This window comes from Salvia hispanica, chromosome 3 (assembly GCF_029641045.1).
Source record: "Salvia hispanica isolate PSC_SH4W2 chromosome 3, Shi_PSC_v1, whole genome shotgun sequence".
Classification (NCBI taxonomy): domain Eukaryota; kingdom Viridiplantae; phylum Streptophyta; class Magnoliopsida; order Lamiales; family Lamiaceae; genus Salvia; species Salvia hispanica.
In genome coordinates, this window is record NC_142694.1 from 12347223 (window position 1) to 12366696 (window position 19474).

The following is a 19474-nucleotide window of genomic DNA, read 5'->3' on the forward strand; positions in this document are numbered from 1 at the left end:
AACTTTGTACAGTCGTTTTCAAATGTTTACGAAAATACATTATGCTTTCTAGGAGAAGAAGAAGGGGGAAATAATCATGAAATCACAATCACTCTATAACAAATTACCATATCAAATCCCACACCAGGCAAGGCCTTTTCTACTGGAATTCCTCCACTTAGTTTTCTATTTGTATTGCGTAATATACCCTATAGGCAGATGAGTTGACTCTGAACATAACATGAACCAGATCTTCATATTTCAGTCAATTTTTAATGATAAAATTAACATTTTAGGGACGAAATAAGTTAGTAAAAATTAGTTTTGATTGCTTATACATGTACAAAGCTTAAAAGGAGTAGTACTTTTTATATGTGAGAGAATGGGGTTATTATGTCTCTATCAACTCAAGAGGTTTTTAATTTTTCAAATGTTTACACAAATATGAGAACTGAAAGGGCGAAAACCCCTACGTATTTCTCAGCGAAAATTCAGATCACTGCAAACCATTTGCTTGCGGCGGATGATTGGGAATAGAGATGGCGGAGCCACCGTCGCAGCTCATTCACAAATTGAAAGACAACGCGCTGTTCAAATTATCCTTCGCCGTCACCGGAATCATGTCTACTCTTCTTATATATGGAGTATTACAGGTACAAATTTGTTCCACTATCAATATGCTCATTCAGTCAAGTACTATTCCTTTTTAGTTTTTTTTTTCACTCATAAATCACCTTCTGAATGCTAAAAAAAGAGATCTTTATTGCATCTCTATGACTTCCTTTGATGAATAAATACTGTATGTTTTCTTCGTGAGAGCATACTTGAACAATAGAACTAGAGATGGCCATTGTGTCATTTGATGTACTTTCTTAGTCTTTTAGTTATTCCCACTTGTACATCTTGTATTGGATCACAATCTTACATCTTAAGAAACTGACTGAAAATTTGTTGTTGCAGGAAAAGATTATGAGACTCCCATATGGCTCAAACAAAGAATTTTTTAAGTACTCGTTGTTTCTTGTCTTCTGCAACCGCATTTCAACCTCTGCCGTGTCTGCTGCAGTTCTACTGGTGATTGTGATCTTAAAATTTGTGTGGCTAATTTTTATGTTGTGTAACTTGATCCTCTTTGACACTTCACTTCTATTTTGAAGCACATAATTGTTGATAGTTTGTAATGAATTGGTTTGACTCCATGTTCTATTTGGCATTACAACATATGGTATTTTAGAATATACTATTGCAGATGATGGAACTTGGCATATGAATTATCTGGATATGTTGGAATTTTGATATCTTATTAGCTTGATTCCTTCCTTTCTCCAGGGTAGTAAAAAGGTCCTTGATCCTGTTGCTCCAATTTACAAGTATTGCGGTGTATCGGTGTCTAATATACTCACTACGACTTGTCAGTATGAGGTGAGCTGTATTCTTCGGGCAGTTGAGAGAAACTCTTAAACTGAGAAAGAAGTTCAAGAAAATTCTAATGTCTACTCTATCCTTGCCAGTAGGATTTCTTTTTTTTGCTGTGTTCAGTTGTACGAAGAAGTGCTTAACACAAAAGTTTTTTGATACACTTTCAGGCCCTTAAATATGTCAGTTTTCCAGTGCAGACGTTGGCAAAATGTGCCAAAATGATACCTGTGATGGTGAGTTTGTTTAGTTTTCTCTTATTGTTTCTATTCCAAGACTTGAGTTAAAACCCTTGAATACTTTTATCAGGTGACACAAAAGAAGAATTGGAATCTAATTAAAACTTCAATTCTTGAAACAAATTAAATATGTATGTGTATGAATTTTGAATTGAATACCATGTAGATCATCAGTGCGTGCAACTTGTCAGTTTTCATTCAAAACCTTCACTGTCTGCCCCTTGAAAGTTAAACTCATTGATAACCACGGCATTTCCTTTTGAATATAGTGGATTTAGATTGATATCGTCTAGTACATCTTCATGCACATAGGTTCTTTGACCACCATCAGAAATCTAATCGCTGTGCATACTTCAAAAAGTTCACTGATAAGGGTTCCAAAAAAAGTGGCATTTACCATTTTAGCTTAAACCAAGGGATCACTATGTACAGCGCATGTGTGGTTTGGCAATGAACAATGAAACCATGTTGCTTTTGAGATGAAACACAGTTGAAAGTCTGGAATGGACTCGAACCTTTTCATTCATCACCTTAGTTTAAAGTCCATTTGGTCAATGTTAAGTTTAATCAATTTATATAAGGTTCTGAGATTCTTCAGGGTGTTTGTGGCTGCACACCTTTCTAATGTCTCATATTTCTTCTCATTTAGTGCAGATTTGGGGCACTGCCATCATGCAAAAGAAGTACACTGGAAAGGATTATTTGTTTGCCATTTTAGTCACTATTGGATGTTCAATTTTTATATTATTTCCGGTAAACATCCTGACTGAACTATTGGCAATGCTCACTGTTACTGCATGCCAAGTAACTCCCATGCTGATTCTGCAATAAAAATACTCTTTATGTGATAAGAAATCATTGACATTTTCCACATTCAACTTCTGGTAAAATACCTTGTATTCCAAATCAAGAAAAATGCATTGAAGTCCGTCTGTGTCTACATAAAAATTTGTGCTCGAGTCGAGCGTTTTCTAGTAAAAAATTATTCTATGCTTGAGTTAAAAAAAAATTGTAGTAATTCATAATACAGGCATCCTGTCTTAAAAAGGGTGGGAAAAGCAAATATATGAGTAAATGAAATTTGGATAACATGGTTTTGAAGTATGATTTTTAACCTGATAACATCTTAAAATGATGCTTCTCTTATCTGGAATCTCTGTTGCTTAGCTTGAAAACATTAGTTGATCAGCTAATTCATGGCAATTCAAATATTTCAAATGTAGACAGCAGGTGATATTAGTCCATACAGTAGAGGAAGAGAAAGCACTGTTTGGGGTGTTTCTTTGATGATCGGTTATCTTGGGTATGTGAAGTAACTGTTTTTTTCATTTTGTATAGTATTTGATCAATCTAAACGTTCAAGCAACTCCCTCCGAGTTCAGCTTTCCTTATTCTACAGAAACACTAAATCATCCTCCACATAAGTTTTTCATTTTATAATCCAAGTGCCTCTGTCTGGTTTCGTCACTTGAAAACACTTCACTATAATTGTATTCATCATGCTTGCATTGGGATGTCCTCTTGACCTATCTTTATAATTCTAGGTATATCAGCAGTTCATATCTTGCCACTATAAACCTATTTTTCTTCATTGTCTAAGAACGACCTCCTTGTATTCTGTTTATAGAACTTGCAACCTATTAGCTGCTATGTTTCTGTATAAAAGAACAGACTTAAATTTTGATGGTTTTGGTCCAAGCATGTTCTCTAAATATTATGTCTTGGCTTTACAGGTGTGATGGCTTCACTAGCACATTCCAGGACAAACTTTTTAAAGGCTATGACATGGACATACACAACCAGATATTTTACACGACCCTCTGTTCTTGCATGATAAGTTTCACTGGTGAGATACATGGTTTACCTCTTATAGAAGAACTATTAATACTGAGGTAAAAAGTAGTAGAAATTTGCTTTCATATCCATGAAGATTCTTTAACTTGCAGTTTAGGGCATTTCAAAGCTCAAAACTCTTGGATAATTATTATCATTTCTACTTTATTGTTTCCAAAGTCGCAGAGGGGCAACTCTCGTCTGCTAAGCAACTAATCTTAAAGTACCACATGATCGCAAAGATTTACTAATTGCTTTGATGATAGTATGGAATTTCATTTATTGCCTTATTGACAGATTTAGCGTTCTCCTTCATTTTTGAGTTGCTGTCCTAACTCCATACGTTATTCAGATTTTTTCTTATGATGCATTGTTTGGCTTTCAGATACTGATATTCATTGGATGGTTATGTTTTATTCTATTGTAGGGCTAATCTTACAAGGGAATCTTTTCTTGGCTATAGACTTTGTTTCTCGGCATAATGATTGTTTCATTGACATTATTATACTTTCCACTGTGAGTCAATACATTCGATGTTTTCTGTGTATTTCTTACTATCATTTTGGCACCCTTCCAATTCCTTTTCGATTTCTAGCCTCATGTTTACTATTCCTTGTCTGTGAAACACATGAAGTTGAATTGTTTTTCATAAGTGGGAAGCTTTTCTGCCTGACTCGATCTTAATCTTGTATCGCAGGTAGCAACAATTAGTCAATTCTTCATTTCTTACACTATCCGCAGTTTTGGAGCTCTAACCTTCGCCACCATAATGACCACAAGACAGGTGTAGCAGCTGTTTATATTATCCGTCATATTGCCATAGGACACTCTGAATTTCATATAATTCCATCTTCGTCCTGGTAGAACTGAGCCGATATATTTTGAATACAGTTGGTCAGCATTTTACTGTCCTGCGTGTGGTTTTCTCACCCGCTCAGCTCAGAACAATTGATTGGAGCAGTAAGTAGTTCTCCCGATCCTTTTTTCTACGTTCCCATAAATTCTCAATCCCGTTAACCTCTATTCTATTGGTGGTTGAATTTCGTGTGGCCAGGTTATAGTGTTTGGTACCATATACTCAAAAAGCTATTTTAGAAGTAAGCCGAGGCCATTGCCGTCTGAAGAAACAGAGAATAGTGCTCTTAGTCCAACAACGAGTAACGCATGACAGAATTCTCTGACTAATTCTAAATCTCCGTAGAGAGGCATCTGGCTGCTAACTGGAATATATAGCTTAGGCTTGGCTTGGAGTTGTTTTTATCAGAAACTCCCACAATTCTCTCAAGTAACCTTGCGTCTAATTGTGTGATGATAGAATGAAAATACACCTATCCTGTTTATAAACTTTTTGCAGGTATAGTTTTGTGTTACTGAGACCACAGCTTGCTCCATTGGGCTAGTTTGCAATGAGCCAATGATTTATAGTTGTTTCCTTTTTTAGCTTACACGTACATATAAAACTTGGTATTACTCCCTCCATTCCGCGGTAGTTGAGTCATTTCATTTTTTGCACTCGTTTTGAAAAAATGATATTAACAGAATAAGTTAGATAAGAGTCTGATCTATATTATTCTCTCTCATACTTAACTTTTTCTACACTTTAACTATTTATTATAATTTTTTTAAAGCGAGTGCAGAAAATGACTTGACTCGATTATTGTGGAATGGAGGGAGTACAAATTTACCTTTTGTTGAATTAAAAAAAACAACAAAAAAGAACAAAGAGTTATTACAAGGCACGATCTATAGTGTCATATGTATACATTGTGTGTTTTTAAATTTAGTGAACTACAAAAATGGTCCATGGACTATGGGTTTATCTCGCCCATAGTCCATGGACTTTAAAAATATCGTCAGTAGTCCCTGGATTAAGGGTTTATCTCGAAATTGGTCTTTTTGGCTTTTTTTTGGTACGAAAATACCCTTAAATATTATTTTGGGGGTTTTGGGCAATTTGGTCTTTTTACACTTTTAGCATTTTAAATCTGATATTATTTTAGTTATGTACTAACTTTGATATTATTTCAAATTTATCATCCTTTTTCCCTTTTGTCATCCTTCACTTTGTTTCTTTATTTCAATATTAGATTTAATTTTACAAAATTTTAAATTTTAATTTTTAAATTTCAATAAATTTTTTTAATTATTAAATAGCAAAAATTAATATTTATAATCAGTATTTGATAGTGTATAGTACTATGTAATCAATAAGGTATGACAACGCCTTAGTTTTAATCAATATTTAATAGCTTTAATCATAAATAGATTATATAACACAATTTATTCTGAAATAAATATGCATCTAATGTAAGACTAATATAATTTTCGCTTATTAATTTGAAAATAATCAAAATTTACTAGAAAATTTCAACAAAAATACTCCTATATAAAATTTTAAGTAGGATCAAATTTTTAGTCAACTTCATAATATTTAATCACAAGCAATTATAACAACCGAACGGAGGCTAAATAGAATAACTCTTATTTTTCCATCATGATTAATACGGAGTATTATTTTTCTGTACTTCTTCAATTCAATTGAATATTATATTAAATAACAAAAATTAATAGTTTTAATCAATATTTATAGTGTCCATGAATTAATAGTTTTCATTAAAAAAATTTATTGATATTTAAAAATCTAAATATTAAATTTAATTTTATAAAATTAAATCTAATATTAAAATAAAAAAAAAACAAATTCAGTGAAGGATAACAAAATGGAAGAAGAATGATAATTTTGAAATAATATCAAAGTTAGTACATAACTAAAATAATATCAGATTTAAAATGTTAAAAGTGTAAAAAGACCAAATTGCCCAAACCCCCCAAAATAATATCAAAGGGTATTTTCGTATCAAAAAAAAGCTAAAAGGACCAATTTCAAGATAAACCCTTAGTCCAGGGACTACTGGCGATATTTTTAAAATCCAGAGATTATAGACGAGATAAATTCATAGTCCAGGGACCATTTTTGTAGTTCACTCTTTTAAATTTGACACCATCTAAAATGTTGAATTTAAAAATTAGAACATGGCACAATCTAAAGAATAATATGGAGTATACATTTTTTGTTCAGATTTGATACTCCACATAACGCCTAAACTGTATAGGGAGTACCATAATCCAACTATATATACATAGATAAAATAAAATCTTACTTTATATATTAGTATTATTATGAATATATGAGATTATTTTGATTTTATGTAGAAAAGAAAAAAGTTTGTCACTTCATTTGCATTACATTTCCAAAATTTAAGATTTGAAAATGTTTCTGATGATAGAAATTTCAAATTTCTTACAAAATTAGGTTGAACTAAATAAGTTAGCATCAGCTAGTTTGTTAATTTCCTATCCTGGATTCATCTGTTTCTTCTTGTCATTAGGGCAAAAGTGATGGCGCCACTAGAAGATTTAGAGCGAGATTATCCAATCATCGATTCCAATTTCCGTATGTTCTGTGCTTCACACGGCATTTTCACCGGTTCGTTTTCTCCCCATATTGCTACTGCCTGTCTCCTAATCAGGACGGAATCCTATGTTGAATGATCTTGCTTCTTATTCGTTTTGCAGATACAGATTTCCTTTTGCATGACCTTTCTGCATTAGAGGCTTTTGCTAGACAAGACTATGAACCCCAAAAATTGGAACAGGTTAGTCATTCATTTATAAACTTAATTTATACTACTACTACTCTATGTTTGAGTTTATGTGTTGCTGTTGGAATTAGGGAATTAAGCAAATTTTGTCTATAATAGAGAGTGGGCAACGACCTTGGCTAAATGGTTTGGAATTGTTAGAAGATTCCCAACTTTACAAGTGTACTATATCCACAGGATGTGAAAGGTAATGTCACTTCAACTATGATTTATACTAATATCATTCAATAGGCAAACTTGAAAATTGATAATGGATTCTGGACTAGGATTGATATTCTTCTGCAAGGAGGATTGCGTGCGGGTCATGTAACAGAGCTAGTCGGGCCATCATGTTCTGGTAAAACTCAAGTATGTGTCTTGAATTAATAAATGAAGTTGTTCTTTTTACATGGAGCTGACATTTTGAGTCCACTATTCTTTTCTTAGAAAAGTTTACCTTGTAGGTTTGCCTTAAAGCTGCATCACATGTAGCAAGGAACTCTTTGGGCAAGGTGGTCTACTTTGATACAGGCAACTCCTTTTCACCTAAACGTGTCGCACAGTTTCTCTGTCTCTCGCCAGATCCTTCCACTACACAGGTGATATAATCAATTTGAGATTGTTGTGCTTTTGGCTCTTTCTGTTGATTTACTGATGTCAAAGAATTTAATCATGGAGTTGGAGTTTTTTCCATCTCTCTTGTATATGGAATCCAGCTGCCTTTATTTGAATCTTTAGTTAGTTCTACACTACCTCTTATTAAGTTTGGTAATATAGTTTGAATTTTGTAAATTTATATGTATGTGCTGCTTTATAAACATTAAAAAGTGGTCACCAAAAAAAAGTGATAGCTATTCATATGGTTCATGCATCCATATATTGTCAGAGCTGCACTGCTGCATCCTCTCCTGTCATTTCTTCCTTGTTTTGATGTTCTTTTGTGTTAACACTTTTATGTGCCTTCATCGCTGTCTTTTTACAGATAAATAAAACTGTCGAACGAGATATGAGCAGCATAGTTTGCCATTCTGTGTTTGACATCTTTACCCTCCTTGACATGCTCCGCCAGTTAAGGAATAATTTGAGATCTCAGGTTTTCTGTATTACCTCCAATTTCTGGCTCCTATTTGTTAATCAAATATGTTGGTCATAAAAGAAACATTTTTCTGCAGATTAGTTTCCAGGTGAGGATGCTTATCATTGACTCACTTTCATCACTTATAGCTCCAGTTCTTGGAGGTGGTGGTGTACATGGTATACATCCAGTTTACACATTCATCTTGAGATTGCTAACAAGGACGTTTGGTTCAATCATTTCTACGAGGCCCAATTACATTTGAAGTTACATTTTTATAATAAAGTCATGAAAATAATAGCTTATTTGCATAAAACCACAGAGCACTCTTAATCATGTTATATCATGATTGCATTTATAAATGGTGAACTGCTTGATTGTTTGTCTCAACTGCTATCACGCATAACTGAATTTTACATGTCCCTAAAGTTTTTGCTTCATGGCCATGTACAGGACATGCCTTAATGGCTACTGCTGGGTTCTTGTTAAAGGAGATTGCACATGAGTCTAACCTCCGTGTCGTGGTAATTGTTACATCTTTTACTTTCTTTTCAAAATGGTATAGAAGATTTAATCACCTAATCTTCCATTTGTGATCTCTGAGTAAGTATGAGAGATGATGAATGCATAAATATGCGTACATATTCACTTTTCTTTTTGGATCCAACATAAATTTATTTTGCTCTATAGTATAACCAATCAAAGGCTTGTGCTTCAGGTGACGAACCACATGGTGGCCGGAGAAGCTGGTATGTTGAAACCAGCACTGGGGGAGAGTTGGAAGAGCATTCCACATGTTAGGCTTCTGTTATCCGGGAAGTATTCAGCCAATGGTACCCGCATCAAAATACTTAAACATCCATATCTGGTAGGTCTCTTGTCTTAAGGCATATGCTATTCAGACAATACTGTCTCATAAACAGCACAGTATTAACATTAGTGATGTCTAAGTAAAAAAATCATTGCTGATATCTATTCTTCAATAATAGCACCCCTTACAAAGGAAGGTGAAGCACTAGACACAGCGTGTGTTAAGAACAAAAACTAAGAGTGAGGACATGCAGGAAATTTCTGTCATGTGTAGGTAGAGTTTAGGTGGTTTGATATTCGTAGAAAGGGAAAAATAAGCGTGTATCTGAAATCCGAATGCACAAGATGATTAGTTCCTTTTAAATAGTTGTTGTTCCCATGAGAATTTTCCTATTGCAATTGCTGCAAGATTTCTGTGATTCAATTTTGGAAAAGGTTGTGAATCTTGTGATATATGACGTGCTTGATTTTCTTGCTCAGGCTAGTGGAAAGAGCACAGACTTTGTGGTAATATGATATTACTATGATTTAACCACAAAGGAAAGAGACGTTGCTATTTGCTAGGAAGAAAAGAAGCAACAGAGCTACAAGGAGATCGACTGCATTGCAATTCAGATTTGTCTTCACTTTGTGTTAGAAGATTAAACTTTTGCATATAGGAAGAGTTGAATGCTACGGAAAATGTGAGATTAAAAACACAGATGAGAAAAAAAAGGAGTCAATTTAAGAAATCCCGAATTCAGAAGTTTATTAAATTACATAAAAAGAAATTCACCACCATCCCCACCCAACCACACTAGAATTGAAGACATACACCTAATCCATCCCATCAACTCCATAACACACTCTTGGTTTGGGGTTTATGATTTCTACTTAATCCCCTTATTCATCTCTATATATTCTTGCAATAACTTCATTCCATCACCAACACCATAAAACTTCAAATTCCATTTTCTAAAACCATGGCGTTTCAACTCAAAGCCACCATCTCCTTTCTCATCCTAGCCCTCGCAATCTCCTCTGCCACCTCCGCCCGAATCCTTGACGAGGAGCCCGCACCAGCTGCCGCTGCTGCCACCACACCATCCGTGGCTGCAGCCGCAGCCGCAACCACTGTGGCGGCGGGCGAGCACCCTCTAACCTTCTTCATGCACGACATACTTGGCGGCAGCCGCCCCTCAGCCATCGCAGTAACCGGCATCGTAGCCAACCCGGCCGTGGGCGGCCAGGTCCCCTTCGCAAAACCCAACGGCGCCGTCCTCCCAGTCAACAACGGCGTCCCCACGAACAACGCCAACGGCGGCATCGTCAACAACAACAACGTCCCCTTCCTCACCGGCCTCAGCGGCTTCACCTCCAACATCGCCAACAACAACAACAACAATAACAATGGAATCATCGGAGGCATGCCCGGGTTCCCGGTCCTGAACAGCGCGCAATTCCCGTCGGGCAGCACACTGCAGAAGCTGATGTTCGGCACGATGACCGTGTTTGACGACGAGGTGACAGAGGGGCACGAGCTCGGGTCGGGCTTGGTCGGGAAGGCGCAGGGCTTCTACATCTACAGCAGCGAGGACGGGAACAGCCAGACCATGGCCTTCACCGTCATGTTCGCCGGCGGGGGATACGCCGACAGCATCAGCTTCTTCGGGGTGCACCGGACGGCGGTGGCGGAGTCACATCTCGCAATCATGGGAGGCACCGGGAAGCATGTAAACGCGAAGGGGTTTGCGAAGGTGAAGACGTTTCCCGGCGGGCAGCACGAGACCGATGGGATGGAGACGCTGCTTCAGATCACTGTTTATCTTGCTTACTAGTTTCTGTTTGTGGAAATATGTTTTCATGTTTTCTGCCTATGATTGTTTTTACTACTCCTTGTGTTTTTAATGGCATGCACTTCTTCTTATTGTACAAAAGGTTAACAATATCTATATGAAATGGTTTATGATAAAATACAAAATCTATATATTGTATAAAAGGTTGTTACTACTCCTTGATTTTTTTATAGGTGTGAAAATACAACGAGAACTAATATCGTGTGTGCACATGTATTCGTGATTACAATTGCACATATAATTTTATAAAATAGAAACAAATAGTAGAACACTAAATAATTGGTTGCTAGTAATTCTTTTTTAATGTTGGAGCTAATTATATTTCTATTCCATTACGGATATTTTCCTCTCTATTTTTTTGTCTTCCATAAATTTGCTCACACAACTGCATAATTATACATTTAATCAATTAACAATGCTTTTTATAAATGCCATCAATATGTTTTTATTAATCACAAAAAATTTTACTAAAAAATGAATTTTTTTGTTCAATTTATACGAATTGTGTTTGTGTATTTTACTATAACCATGTTATTGAAAACAATTATTTTCTTGATTGTGAAATAAAATAATCATAGAAAAAGCATACTGATTAAATGAATATACAGGCCCATCGTCTATTCAAATTATACTGGGCCGTCTCAATTTCAGAGCCCATTAGATTTTTCTTATAAATTGAATTAGGGTTTTAGTTTCTCTCTTCTCATCTCTGCTGATCTCCCAAACCCTACATCCCAAAGCAAGGAGGAAGAAGAAATTAGAGATGGGTAAGAGCAGTGATTCATCTTTAATTACAAAAAAAGGCGAATGTATTTCAATTTTGTTTCGTGCATTGATTAATTTGTGTTTTCCTTAGCGAGGATTAAGGTTCACGAGCTTAGGCTGAAGAACAAGGTGGAGCTGCTGGCGCAGCTGAAGGATCTGAAGGCGGAGCTTGCTCTGCTGCGCGTGGCGAAGGTCACTGGAGGCGCTCCCAACAAGCTTTCGAAGATCAAGGTGGTTAGACTGTCGATCGCGCAGGTGCTGACCGTGATTTCTCAGAAGCAGAAGTCTGCGCTCCGAGAAGCGTATAAGAACAAGAAGTACTTGCCTCTTGATCTCCGCCCTAAGAAGACTCGCGCTATCCGCCGCCGCCTCACCAAGCACCAGGTATCATTCATTTTCTGATGGAGAACTTGTTTGGTATAAGAATATGTCGGATTTGTATGCTTTTTGAGCTCTGTTGTGTGATTAATGTTGACTAATGGCTGATTTTTATTATTGTGAACCAATTATAGATTCGCGATTTCCATTTTCAATAACTTTATATACATATGCTAAGTTCGGTTAATTGTCTCCTTTTTTTAACATGTTTGGACTTTGGATGTTATGATGCAATTTTTTAAGATTATTTTTGTTTAATTGTTGCAACTTTACATCTGTTTATTTTGGTTGTTCATTTGCCTGTAAATGCTCTATGATGAGTGTATTTCACTTTAATTTAATCTTGTAAATTTGTTTATTATTTGCCTTAGAAACCTCAGATAATCATCACTGTATCATATATCATCTGTTGTAGTTTATGCACATCAGATTAGTATTTTACATTTAAATGGCATGGCTTTTCTGTTTTGGATATTGATTCTCCTCAGCTAATACAGTAATTCACTCGAGGCTTTGTTTTATTCTTCTCTTCTAATTTTAGGGCTTCATCGTAATTATAATGAGAGCGAGAGACTTGTAAATGCCTTTAATTACGGTTGACCATGTATGTCAAAAGCATATACTGTATGTGTTGTGCTGTATTGTGCTAAATGTAAATCACTCATTTCATACTATTCCCTCCGTTCCGCGGTAGTTGATTCATTTATTTTTCTGCACTCATTTTAGAAAAATGATAATAAATAGGTAAAGTAAATCCATTTTAATTATTTATTATCATTTTTATAAAATGAGTGCAGAAAATGAAATGACTCAACTACCGTGGAACGGAGGGAGTATAATTTATCTGAAATATTCCCCTTGTGTGCACGTTTAAGGAATAAATCTTAACATATATGCGTTGTGGGTGTTGGGCTGCTGTGTGCTTGTGCCATTTCATCATCTGATGCTCAGATGTCTAAAGATTTTACGTTCAGTTGGGCAATCCTGTTTTTATTTTTGCTTTTCTTGAATGTGCCCGTTCACTTGTATTTCTTGAATCATCTACTGTATTTCCATGGTGTCTGACTATCAGTATTGGTCCTTGTTTCAGGCATCTTTGAAAACAGAGAAGCAGAAGAAGAAGGAGATGTACTTCCCTCTAAGAAAGTATGCTATCAAAGTTTAAGTTCTTTGTTTTAAGGGATTTTGTTTCTGTTGCTCAATCTTAAGGAATGACAATTTTTTGTTCGAGTCAACTCTATATTTGCAATTAGTTCAATGGTGATATTGAGACATGAAATTTTTATGCATTGACACAATCATCTTCTATAGTACTACAAGAAAAAGGTCATGATATGTTGATAGCCAACTAACAAAAATATTAGTATCTGTTTCAGTTTTTCTGTTTTGTCTTTGTTTTTGTATGCATGCTTCTATTTGAACAGTGCATGTTTGGTAGGAATGTTAAATTAGCATAAGATAATTAATAAGATGGCTTTACGATAAGACTTAGGATAAATAAACAGGTGATTTGTTTGGTATCAATGACAAAAATTAGGATAAAGATGTAAAAATACTGATATGTCCCTGTGAAATTAAATTTTATTCCAGATATGTCCCTAGCACATATACGTTCATTTTTCTCCCCCATCTTTCTATCTCCCTTTCCTCTTCTCTGTCTATCATTCTAGTCCATTAGCATCAATTTTACACTCCCCAACACCCTACAATTCCATTAAGAGCATCTCCGGTGGCGCCCCTCCCACTAGGACTTCCACTGGGACTTTCCACAAAAACTTCCTGCCACGTCATCACTAGGACTTCCCATTTTACTGCCACATCACTACGGCTTCCCCTGCACAAGGACTTCTCACTAGGACTTTTCGCAATAAAACTAAATTCACAATTATTCAATTTACGGAATTAAAATTGACACGAATACGAATGGGAAAATGCGAATATTTCATTAAAAAAACATACATTATTCGGAAAAATAAATTACATAGTCAATAAAAAAAAGCAACCACATCAACGTCCACTCCTCCGCGTCCATAACGAGATCCAATTCATTATCACTCACTGTCACTAGCGCCCCCGCCACTACCACCCGCACGACTACTAGCCATTCTAGATATACTTGAAAATAGAGTTTAGAGAGAGAAACTTGTTAACATAAGTGGTGTGAATGAAATGAAGTTCAACGAGCCGTATTTATAGAGTTTTTTTTAAAAAAATATAAAAATAAAAAAAAAATCAAATTTAATCGGACGTTCGATATATCGATATATATCGATATTTTATTTTTGATATATATCGATATTTAACGATATATCGAATTTCGGTACGATTTATCGAAATATCGATACGATAACGATATGAAATTTTTTTATATCGAAAGTTCGATATATCGAAACTTTCGATACGATAACGATATGAAATTCTTTCATATCGATATTTTCGACACGATACACGATACAACGTTTTCGATACGATATATCATATCGACCCACCCCTAGCGATGACGAACTCTTCGCCGTTCTCGGCTACAACATCAAATCCTCCGACGTGGCCGAACTAGAGATCACAAATCGCCTAATTTAAGGAACAGAAGATGCTTGCTCGCCCCAATTTCTGGAACTAGAGATGATTGATCAAATATCTCGTCAAATTCAGAGGGAAAATTGTGGGAGAAAAGCCCTAATTTCTGGAATTGGAGATGATTGAGCAATTTTCACGTCAAAATCAGTGGGAAGGGCAGGGGCATTTTAGTCATTTTGTATCATGTCTGGATGATGGATATGCTATCTCACCCTTTTTGGGCTGATAAATAATTAGTCATTTTGAACTAATTTACTTCGGGCCTCACCAGACTGAGATGGGCTTTGATGACTTAACATGGACCTTATTTTTTTCACCAAGTAGCCAAGTAACACCTATAACTCATATATCATGGCCTTATCTAGGCTACCAAACACCACCTAATATTGTCGATGATTTCTTTTCTTTTTGTATTGGAATTGATTGATTGTTAGTAGGAATCGACTCTACGTTATAATTTATTTTCTTGGTTTGTTGTAGAGTTATCTTAGTAGACGTAGTCACTCATTTCATACTATAATTTCTAAACTAATTTTAAATTCGGTCAACTGGACCCATTAAAGCAGGATGCCCTATGATGGGAAAATACCTTTAAACTTTTGAATGTTAGTTACTAGTAATGTTTTTGACTTAACATCGTGTTTCACTTTAGAAAGAATAAGTAAACTATTGCACATTTCTAGTTCATGAAAAAAAATCATTTGTTTTAATTTCCCCGGACCTGAGGCGCACATTTAATACTCTTTCTTTTTTCTATTTTGGAGCAGTTAAGAGCAGTGCATTATTTCTTCCGTGTTAATTTTATTTACAATTTATATCATTATATATTAAAATTTGTGATGATTCAAATGTTCATAGTATTTTAAGGACTGAGGAAGTAGTAGTAAATATAATAATGAATATTATAGCAACAAAATTAAGATTATTATCTTAAGCAAGTTTTCAAGAAACTACTAGAAAAGCAATTCTACGATTGATTGGTTGGAAAGGCATGAAAAAGAACATTGTTTTGGGGTATGATAACTACTGGTCAAGGTTGAAACAACATAACAATATCCTTTGGAAATGGAAACAAAAAAACAATACTCCCCGTGTCTTAATTAAAAATGAAATGTTTTTCTTCTTGGAACAGATAAATTTTATAAATACATTAAGATTGTACATGTAGCATTATGTACACCCTATGTCTATGAATAAGTGTTCCATAGTTGACCGGCTCTGGTTTTAATAAATTGTTTGATTTTGGGAAATGTGAATGGATAGAAAAAATTAATGGAATGTATATTGTACTTTTATATAATAAATCGTGAGTGAAATAAGTTAGTAGAGTGTAGGATCCAGTAATAAAAAATAGTACCCTCTCCCCGACCCAAGGTAGTTGATGCATTTCTTTTGGGCATAAAATTTAAGAAATTTAAGAGAGGAAATAAAGTAAGAAAGATGAAGAGAGAGTAACGTAAGTAAATGAATAAATTTTTACCAGAAAGGAAATAACTCAACGACCTTATGACAAACTAAAAAGAAATACGACTCAATTACCTTGGGACGGAGGGAATAAAAATGAAATGACACATTTATTAGCGAATGAAAAAAAAGGTAAAATGAGACATTTAATGGCTGACCGAGGGAGTAGGACTTAGTAAGCAATACACTATTAGTGTTAAAATAGATTGAACTATGTAGCCTAATTATATTAAGTTGATCAACATAATAGTATTCCATATTAAAAAAATTTGATTTCGTACTACTGATACTTATTACTCCATGATATTTCATTAGGTACCTAATGCGTTATTTAATTAAAATGTAAAAGTGTACCAATATGTTAATATTTTATTTTATTTTTTAAAATGTGAATGTATGTAAAATATAGGCCAGTTTTCTAATACCCACTAATATTATTTTATCTTGTTCGTTTAATTATATACATGTATCTAAAATTTCTAATTGAGTGTAGTACATCACTTCAAAGTGGAAGTGCAGAATCATCTTTAGCATTTCTACACAAGAATTTGTATTGAAATATACTCTGCTTTTACATAATTGTATCCTACCATCCCTGAATCAACAAAAGACACCATTTCCATAAATCTGAAGTCAGCCCTACAAAAAAGATGTAACGAATATAAAATGTAAAAGCAATTCCACTCAAAACTCTAAAAACTTTCCGATTGTAACAATAAAAAATTGAAGCATTATTTGAGAATATTGGCGTAATTAGCACACCCATAAATCGACAGATTTCCCAGCTAATGCCAACCAGTGTGAAAGTTATATGTAAATAATTGTAATTACCAAAAGAAACATGAAAACGAGTAAATCCTATCACTCGATTGGTAATATTATTATCTCTACAATTAATACTACGACAAATGGCTTTAATAAGGGTTTATGAAAAAATATACTGACGTTTTACCAAACACGGTTTTCCTTTAAAGGAAATTGTTTGGTATCTCTTTTTCGTAAACGCTTCTACAGTCAACCGATTTTCCTTCATTTTTCCAGGTCTTTCTTTCTCCATCAGAAATTGTATGGTTGTTACGCGTTTTTAATTGATACCTCTATTTACTCACTTTAAGTCTTAGTTTAGGAATTAAAAATAAAAAAATACTATTTGTTCTATCATAATCAAAATATTCTAACAAGAATATAATTGGATTCTGGTTCGTTTCAGAGAGACCATAAATGAGAAACAGACACAATTTTCACACGCAAATTAGATATAGCATTCCAAATTTCGAATTCACACACTCCAACTATTATATACACATTCCACTCTTACTCTCCAAAACCAAAATCACAAATTCTGTAAATCCAATATCAATCAATCTCCAAAATATCTGAAATAAATTTATTGTCATTATCACCACACATACATTCGCCACCTTTGTCTCTCGGAGGCTATGGCGGAGGAATGCATCAGCTTCAACTACGCCGAATATATAATCAGGAAATGGGAAGTTGGTGCCGCCAAATTGGACACATTCTCATCTCTGTTTCTCGCTGACAGAAATGAAGCATACAAATTGTTAGAAGCGACCATCGGTCTTCAGCACGCCATGAACCACCACGTCAAGCTCAGCACCACCTCTCGCAAACTCGTCGGAGCTCATGACTTGATGCAGATCGCGATGCGCAGGCTCAGATTTGAATTTTACGCGATGTTATCCGCCACCAGAAGCAATCTCGACTCTGAGTCGTTGAATTCTCAGAATCGAGAAAGTGAGAGAGCGGTGGAGGATTTGAAGAGCGTTGCGGAGTGCATGATCGCGTGCGGTTACGCGAAGGAGTGCGTTAGCACTTATCAAATTGTGAGAAAATCGATCGTCGACGAGACGATGTATTATTTGGGGATTCAGAGGTTGAGAAATTCTGAATTGAGGAAAATGGAGTGGAGGAATCTGGAGACGAGGATTGATACATGGCTGCGCGCGGTGAAGATTGCTGTGCAGAATTTGTTTTATCGAGAGAAGCTTATCTGTGATGCGGTGTTCTCCTCTTCGGAAAAGGTTGCGGAGGCGTGTTTCGCTGCAATCTCGAGGGATGCGGCGGCGGATCTGTTTTCCTTCGCGGAGAGTCTCTGCAAATGCAAGAAGGTTCTCTCGCCGGAGAAGATATTCCGGCTGCTGGATATCTATGAGGTGATCTCCGATCTGTGGCCGGACATTGAGCTTTTATTTTCCGATAAGCTTTCGTCGGAGGTGAGATCTCAGGCGGCGGTGGCGCAATTGAAGCTTGGGGAGACGGTGAGTGCTATGTTAGGTCAATTCGAAGAGGCGATTCGGAAGGAGACGTCGCCGCCGCCTATCGGCGCCGGCATTCATCCCCTCACGCGCTACGTGATGAATTTCCTCGTTGTTTTAGGCGATTACGACGCCGCGCTCTCCAGCATTTTGGAGGATTGGTCACCGGCGAATGTTCGGAGTCCTCCGACGAAAAACCGTTTCTCCAGCCCGGCATCCGGCGGCGAAGCGGATGCCTCGGCGCCGGAGATCAGCCGTCGCCTCTCGTGGCTGATTGTGATCCTCCTCTGTAAGCTAGACGGCAAGACGGCTGAGTACGACGACGTCGCATTGTCGTACTTGTACTTGGCGAACAACCTAAACTACGTCGTTTCGAAGGTTCGGAGCTCGAATCTGGGGATTCTGATTGGGGAAGAGTGGATCGGGAAGCACGAGTTGAATGTGAAAGCCTACTTAACGAAATACGAGAGAATCGGATGGAGTGACGTCATCTCCGCCGCGACGGAGACTCCAGCTGGCGCGACGGCGCCGGCGAAGGTGGCGGAGTCTCTCGAATTGTATTACGCTCGATTCCATGAGACGTGCGGGAAGCAGAGATCGTGGGTCATACCCGACCCGATAATTCGGGAAGATGTCAAAATCTCGTTGCGTAAAAGGATTCTTTCGGGTTATCGGGTCTTGTGCAAGCGGATCAATAATAAGCCGGAAGTAATTGTCAGATATACCCCTCAAGAGTTAGATAATTACTTGTCAAACCTGTTTCAAGAATAAGTTGTGAAATGGATTATTAATACATGGTTAATATGTAAATTGTAAACCAAGACTTGTTTTTACCTTTTTAAAATTTTGTGCATATATTATTTATTTATTGCATATTGATTATTAATTCGTAGCTCGGGCCGAGTCTAAGCAATTTGTGTCAAACATAAAATTTTACTATTATTGTCAAATTAAGAAATGGTAAACTTAAATTTTTTGAATAATTTAATTTGACACTTAGTTTTAGGAAAGAACTCTACTTACACTCTGTTAATTAAGCGAAATAGTCGCACAGAAAATATATACATTACGACTAGAACGAAAAAAATTGAAAAAACGCGAGAAGCAAGAATTATAGAGAAGCCCAATAAATAATTTTTCATGATTGGGTTTCCCTGCCTCACTGGCCCATAATATATATGGG

General features: G+C 35.9%; 3 protein-coding genes and 2 pseudogenes across 4 annotated transcripts; all 5 read left to right on the forward strand.

Annotated features, from left to right (window-relative positions):
• The first annotated feature begins 379 nt into the window (after nucleotides 1–379).
• LOC125212728 (UDP-galactose/UDP-glucose transporter 5B-like) lies at nucleotides 380–4900 on the forward strand. The gene is made up of 11 exons (XM_048112966.2): nucleotides 380–632; nucleotides 940–1053; nucleotides 1309–1401; nucleotides 1566–1631; nucleotides 2289–2387; nucleotides 2858–2937; nucleotides 3368–3480; nucleotides 3895–3983; nucleotides 4165–4251; nucleotides 4359–4427; nucleotides 4522–4900. Exons 1-11 carry the CDS (start codon nucleotides 519–521, stop codon nucleotides 4633–4635), a joined length of 1038 nt encoding a protein of 345 aa, XP_047968923.1. The 5' UTR covers nucleotides 380–518; the 3' UTR covers nucleotides 4636–4900.
• A 1766-nt stretch (nucleotides 4901–6666) lies between these two features.
• On the forward strand, nucleotides 6667–9724 carry RAD51D (DNA repair RAD51-like protein). 2 transcript variants are annotated; one of them, XM_089066271.1, is made up of 11 exons: nucleotides 6695–6780; nucleotides 6857–6954; nucleotides 7044–7123; nucleotides 7201–7316; nucleotides 7396–7477; nucleotides 7573–7707; nucleotides 8091–8201; nucleotides 8281–8362; nucleotides 8637–8707; nucleotides 8902–9051; nucleotides 9474–9724. In XM_089066271.1, exons 2-11 carry the CDS (start codon nucleotides 6867–6869, stop codon nucleotides 9507–9509), a joined length of 951 nt encoding a protein of 316 aa, XP_088922397.1. In that variant the 5' UTR covers nucleotides 6695–6780; nucleotides 6857–6866; the 3' UTR covers nucleotides 9510–9724. The 2 variants fall into 2 exon arrangements, 1 of the variants encoding a protein (XP_088922397.1); XR_016136164.1 differs by having other exon boundaries at nucleotides 6667–6954; nucleotides 8889–9051.
• A 133-nt stretch (nucleotides 9725–9857) lies between these two features.
• On the forward strand, nucleotides 9858–10909 carry LOC125216171 (dirigent protein 10 pseudogene; annotated as a pseudogene).
• A 571-nt stretch (nucleotides 10910–11480) lies between these two features.
• Nucleotides 11481–13260, forward strand: LOC125211202 (large ribosomal subunit protein uL29). Its single transcript, XM_048110918.2, has 3 exons — nucleotides 11481–11595; nucleotides 11685–11977; nucleotides 13062–13260. Exons 1-3 carry the CDS (start codon nucleotides 11592–11594, stop codon nucleotides 13134–13136), a joined length of 372 nt encoding a protein of 123 aa, XP_047966875.1. The 5' UTR covers nucleotides 11481–11591; the 3' UTR covers nucleotides 13137–13260.
• A 3989-nt stretch (nucleotides 13261–17249) lies between these two features.
• Nucleotides 17250–19179, forward strand: LOC125216150 (exocyst complex component EXO70H1 pseudogene; annotated as a pseudogene).
• Nucleotides 19180–19474: the final 295 nt, after the last annotated feature.

Bases quoted from the DNA above. Each gene is read 5' to 3' on its own strand.
- LOC125211202 (XM_048110918.2), top strand. The intron at 11,978-13,061 runs GTATCATTCATT...TCCTTGTTTCAG, and splicing joins GCCGCCTCACCAAGCACCAG to GCATCTTTGAAAACAGAGAA.
- RAD51D (XM_089066271.1), top strand. From the start codon at position 6,867: ATGGCGCCACTAGAAGATTTAGAGCGAGATTATCCAATCATCGATTCC. The intron at 7,317-7,395 runs GTAATGTCACTT...ATTCTGGACTAG, and splicing joins ATATCCACAGGATGTGAAAG to GATTGATATTCTTCTGCAAG. The intron at 8,708-8,901 runs GTAATTGTTACA...CTTGTGCTTCAG, and splicing joins AGTCTAACCTCCGTGTCGTG to GTGACGAACCACATGGTGGC.
- LOC125212728 (XM_048112966.2), top strand. From the start codon at position 519: ATGGCGGAGCCACCGTCGCAGCTCATTCACAAATTGAAAGACAACGCG. The intron at 633-939 runs GTACAAATTTGT...TTGTTGTTGCAG, and splicing joins TTATATATGGAGTATTACAG to GAAAAGATTATGAGACTCCC. The intron at 4,252-4,358 runs GTGTAGCAGCTG...TTTTGAATACAG, and splicing joins CCATAATGACCACAAGACAG to TTGGTCAGCATTTTACTGTC.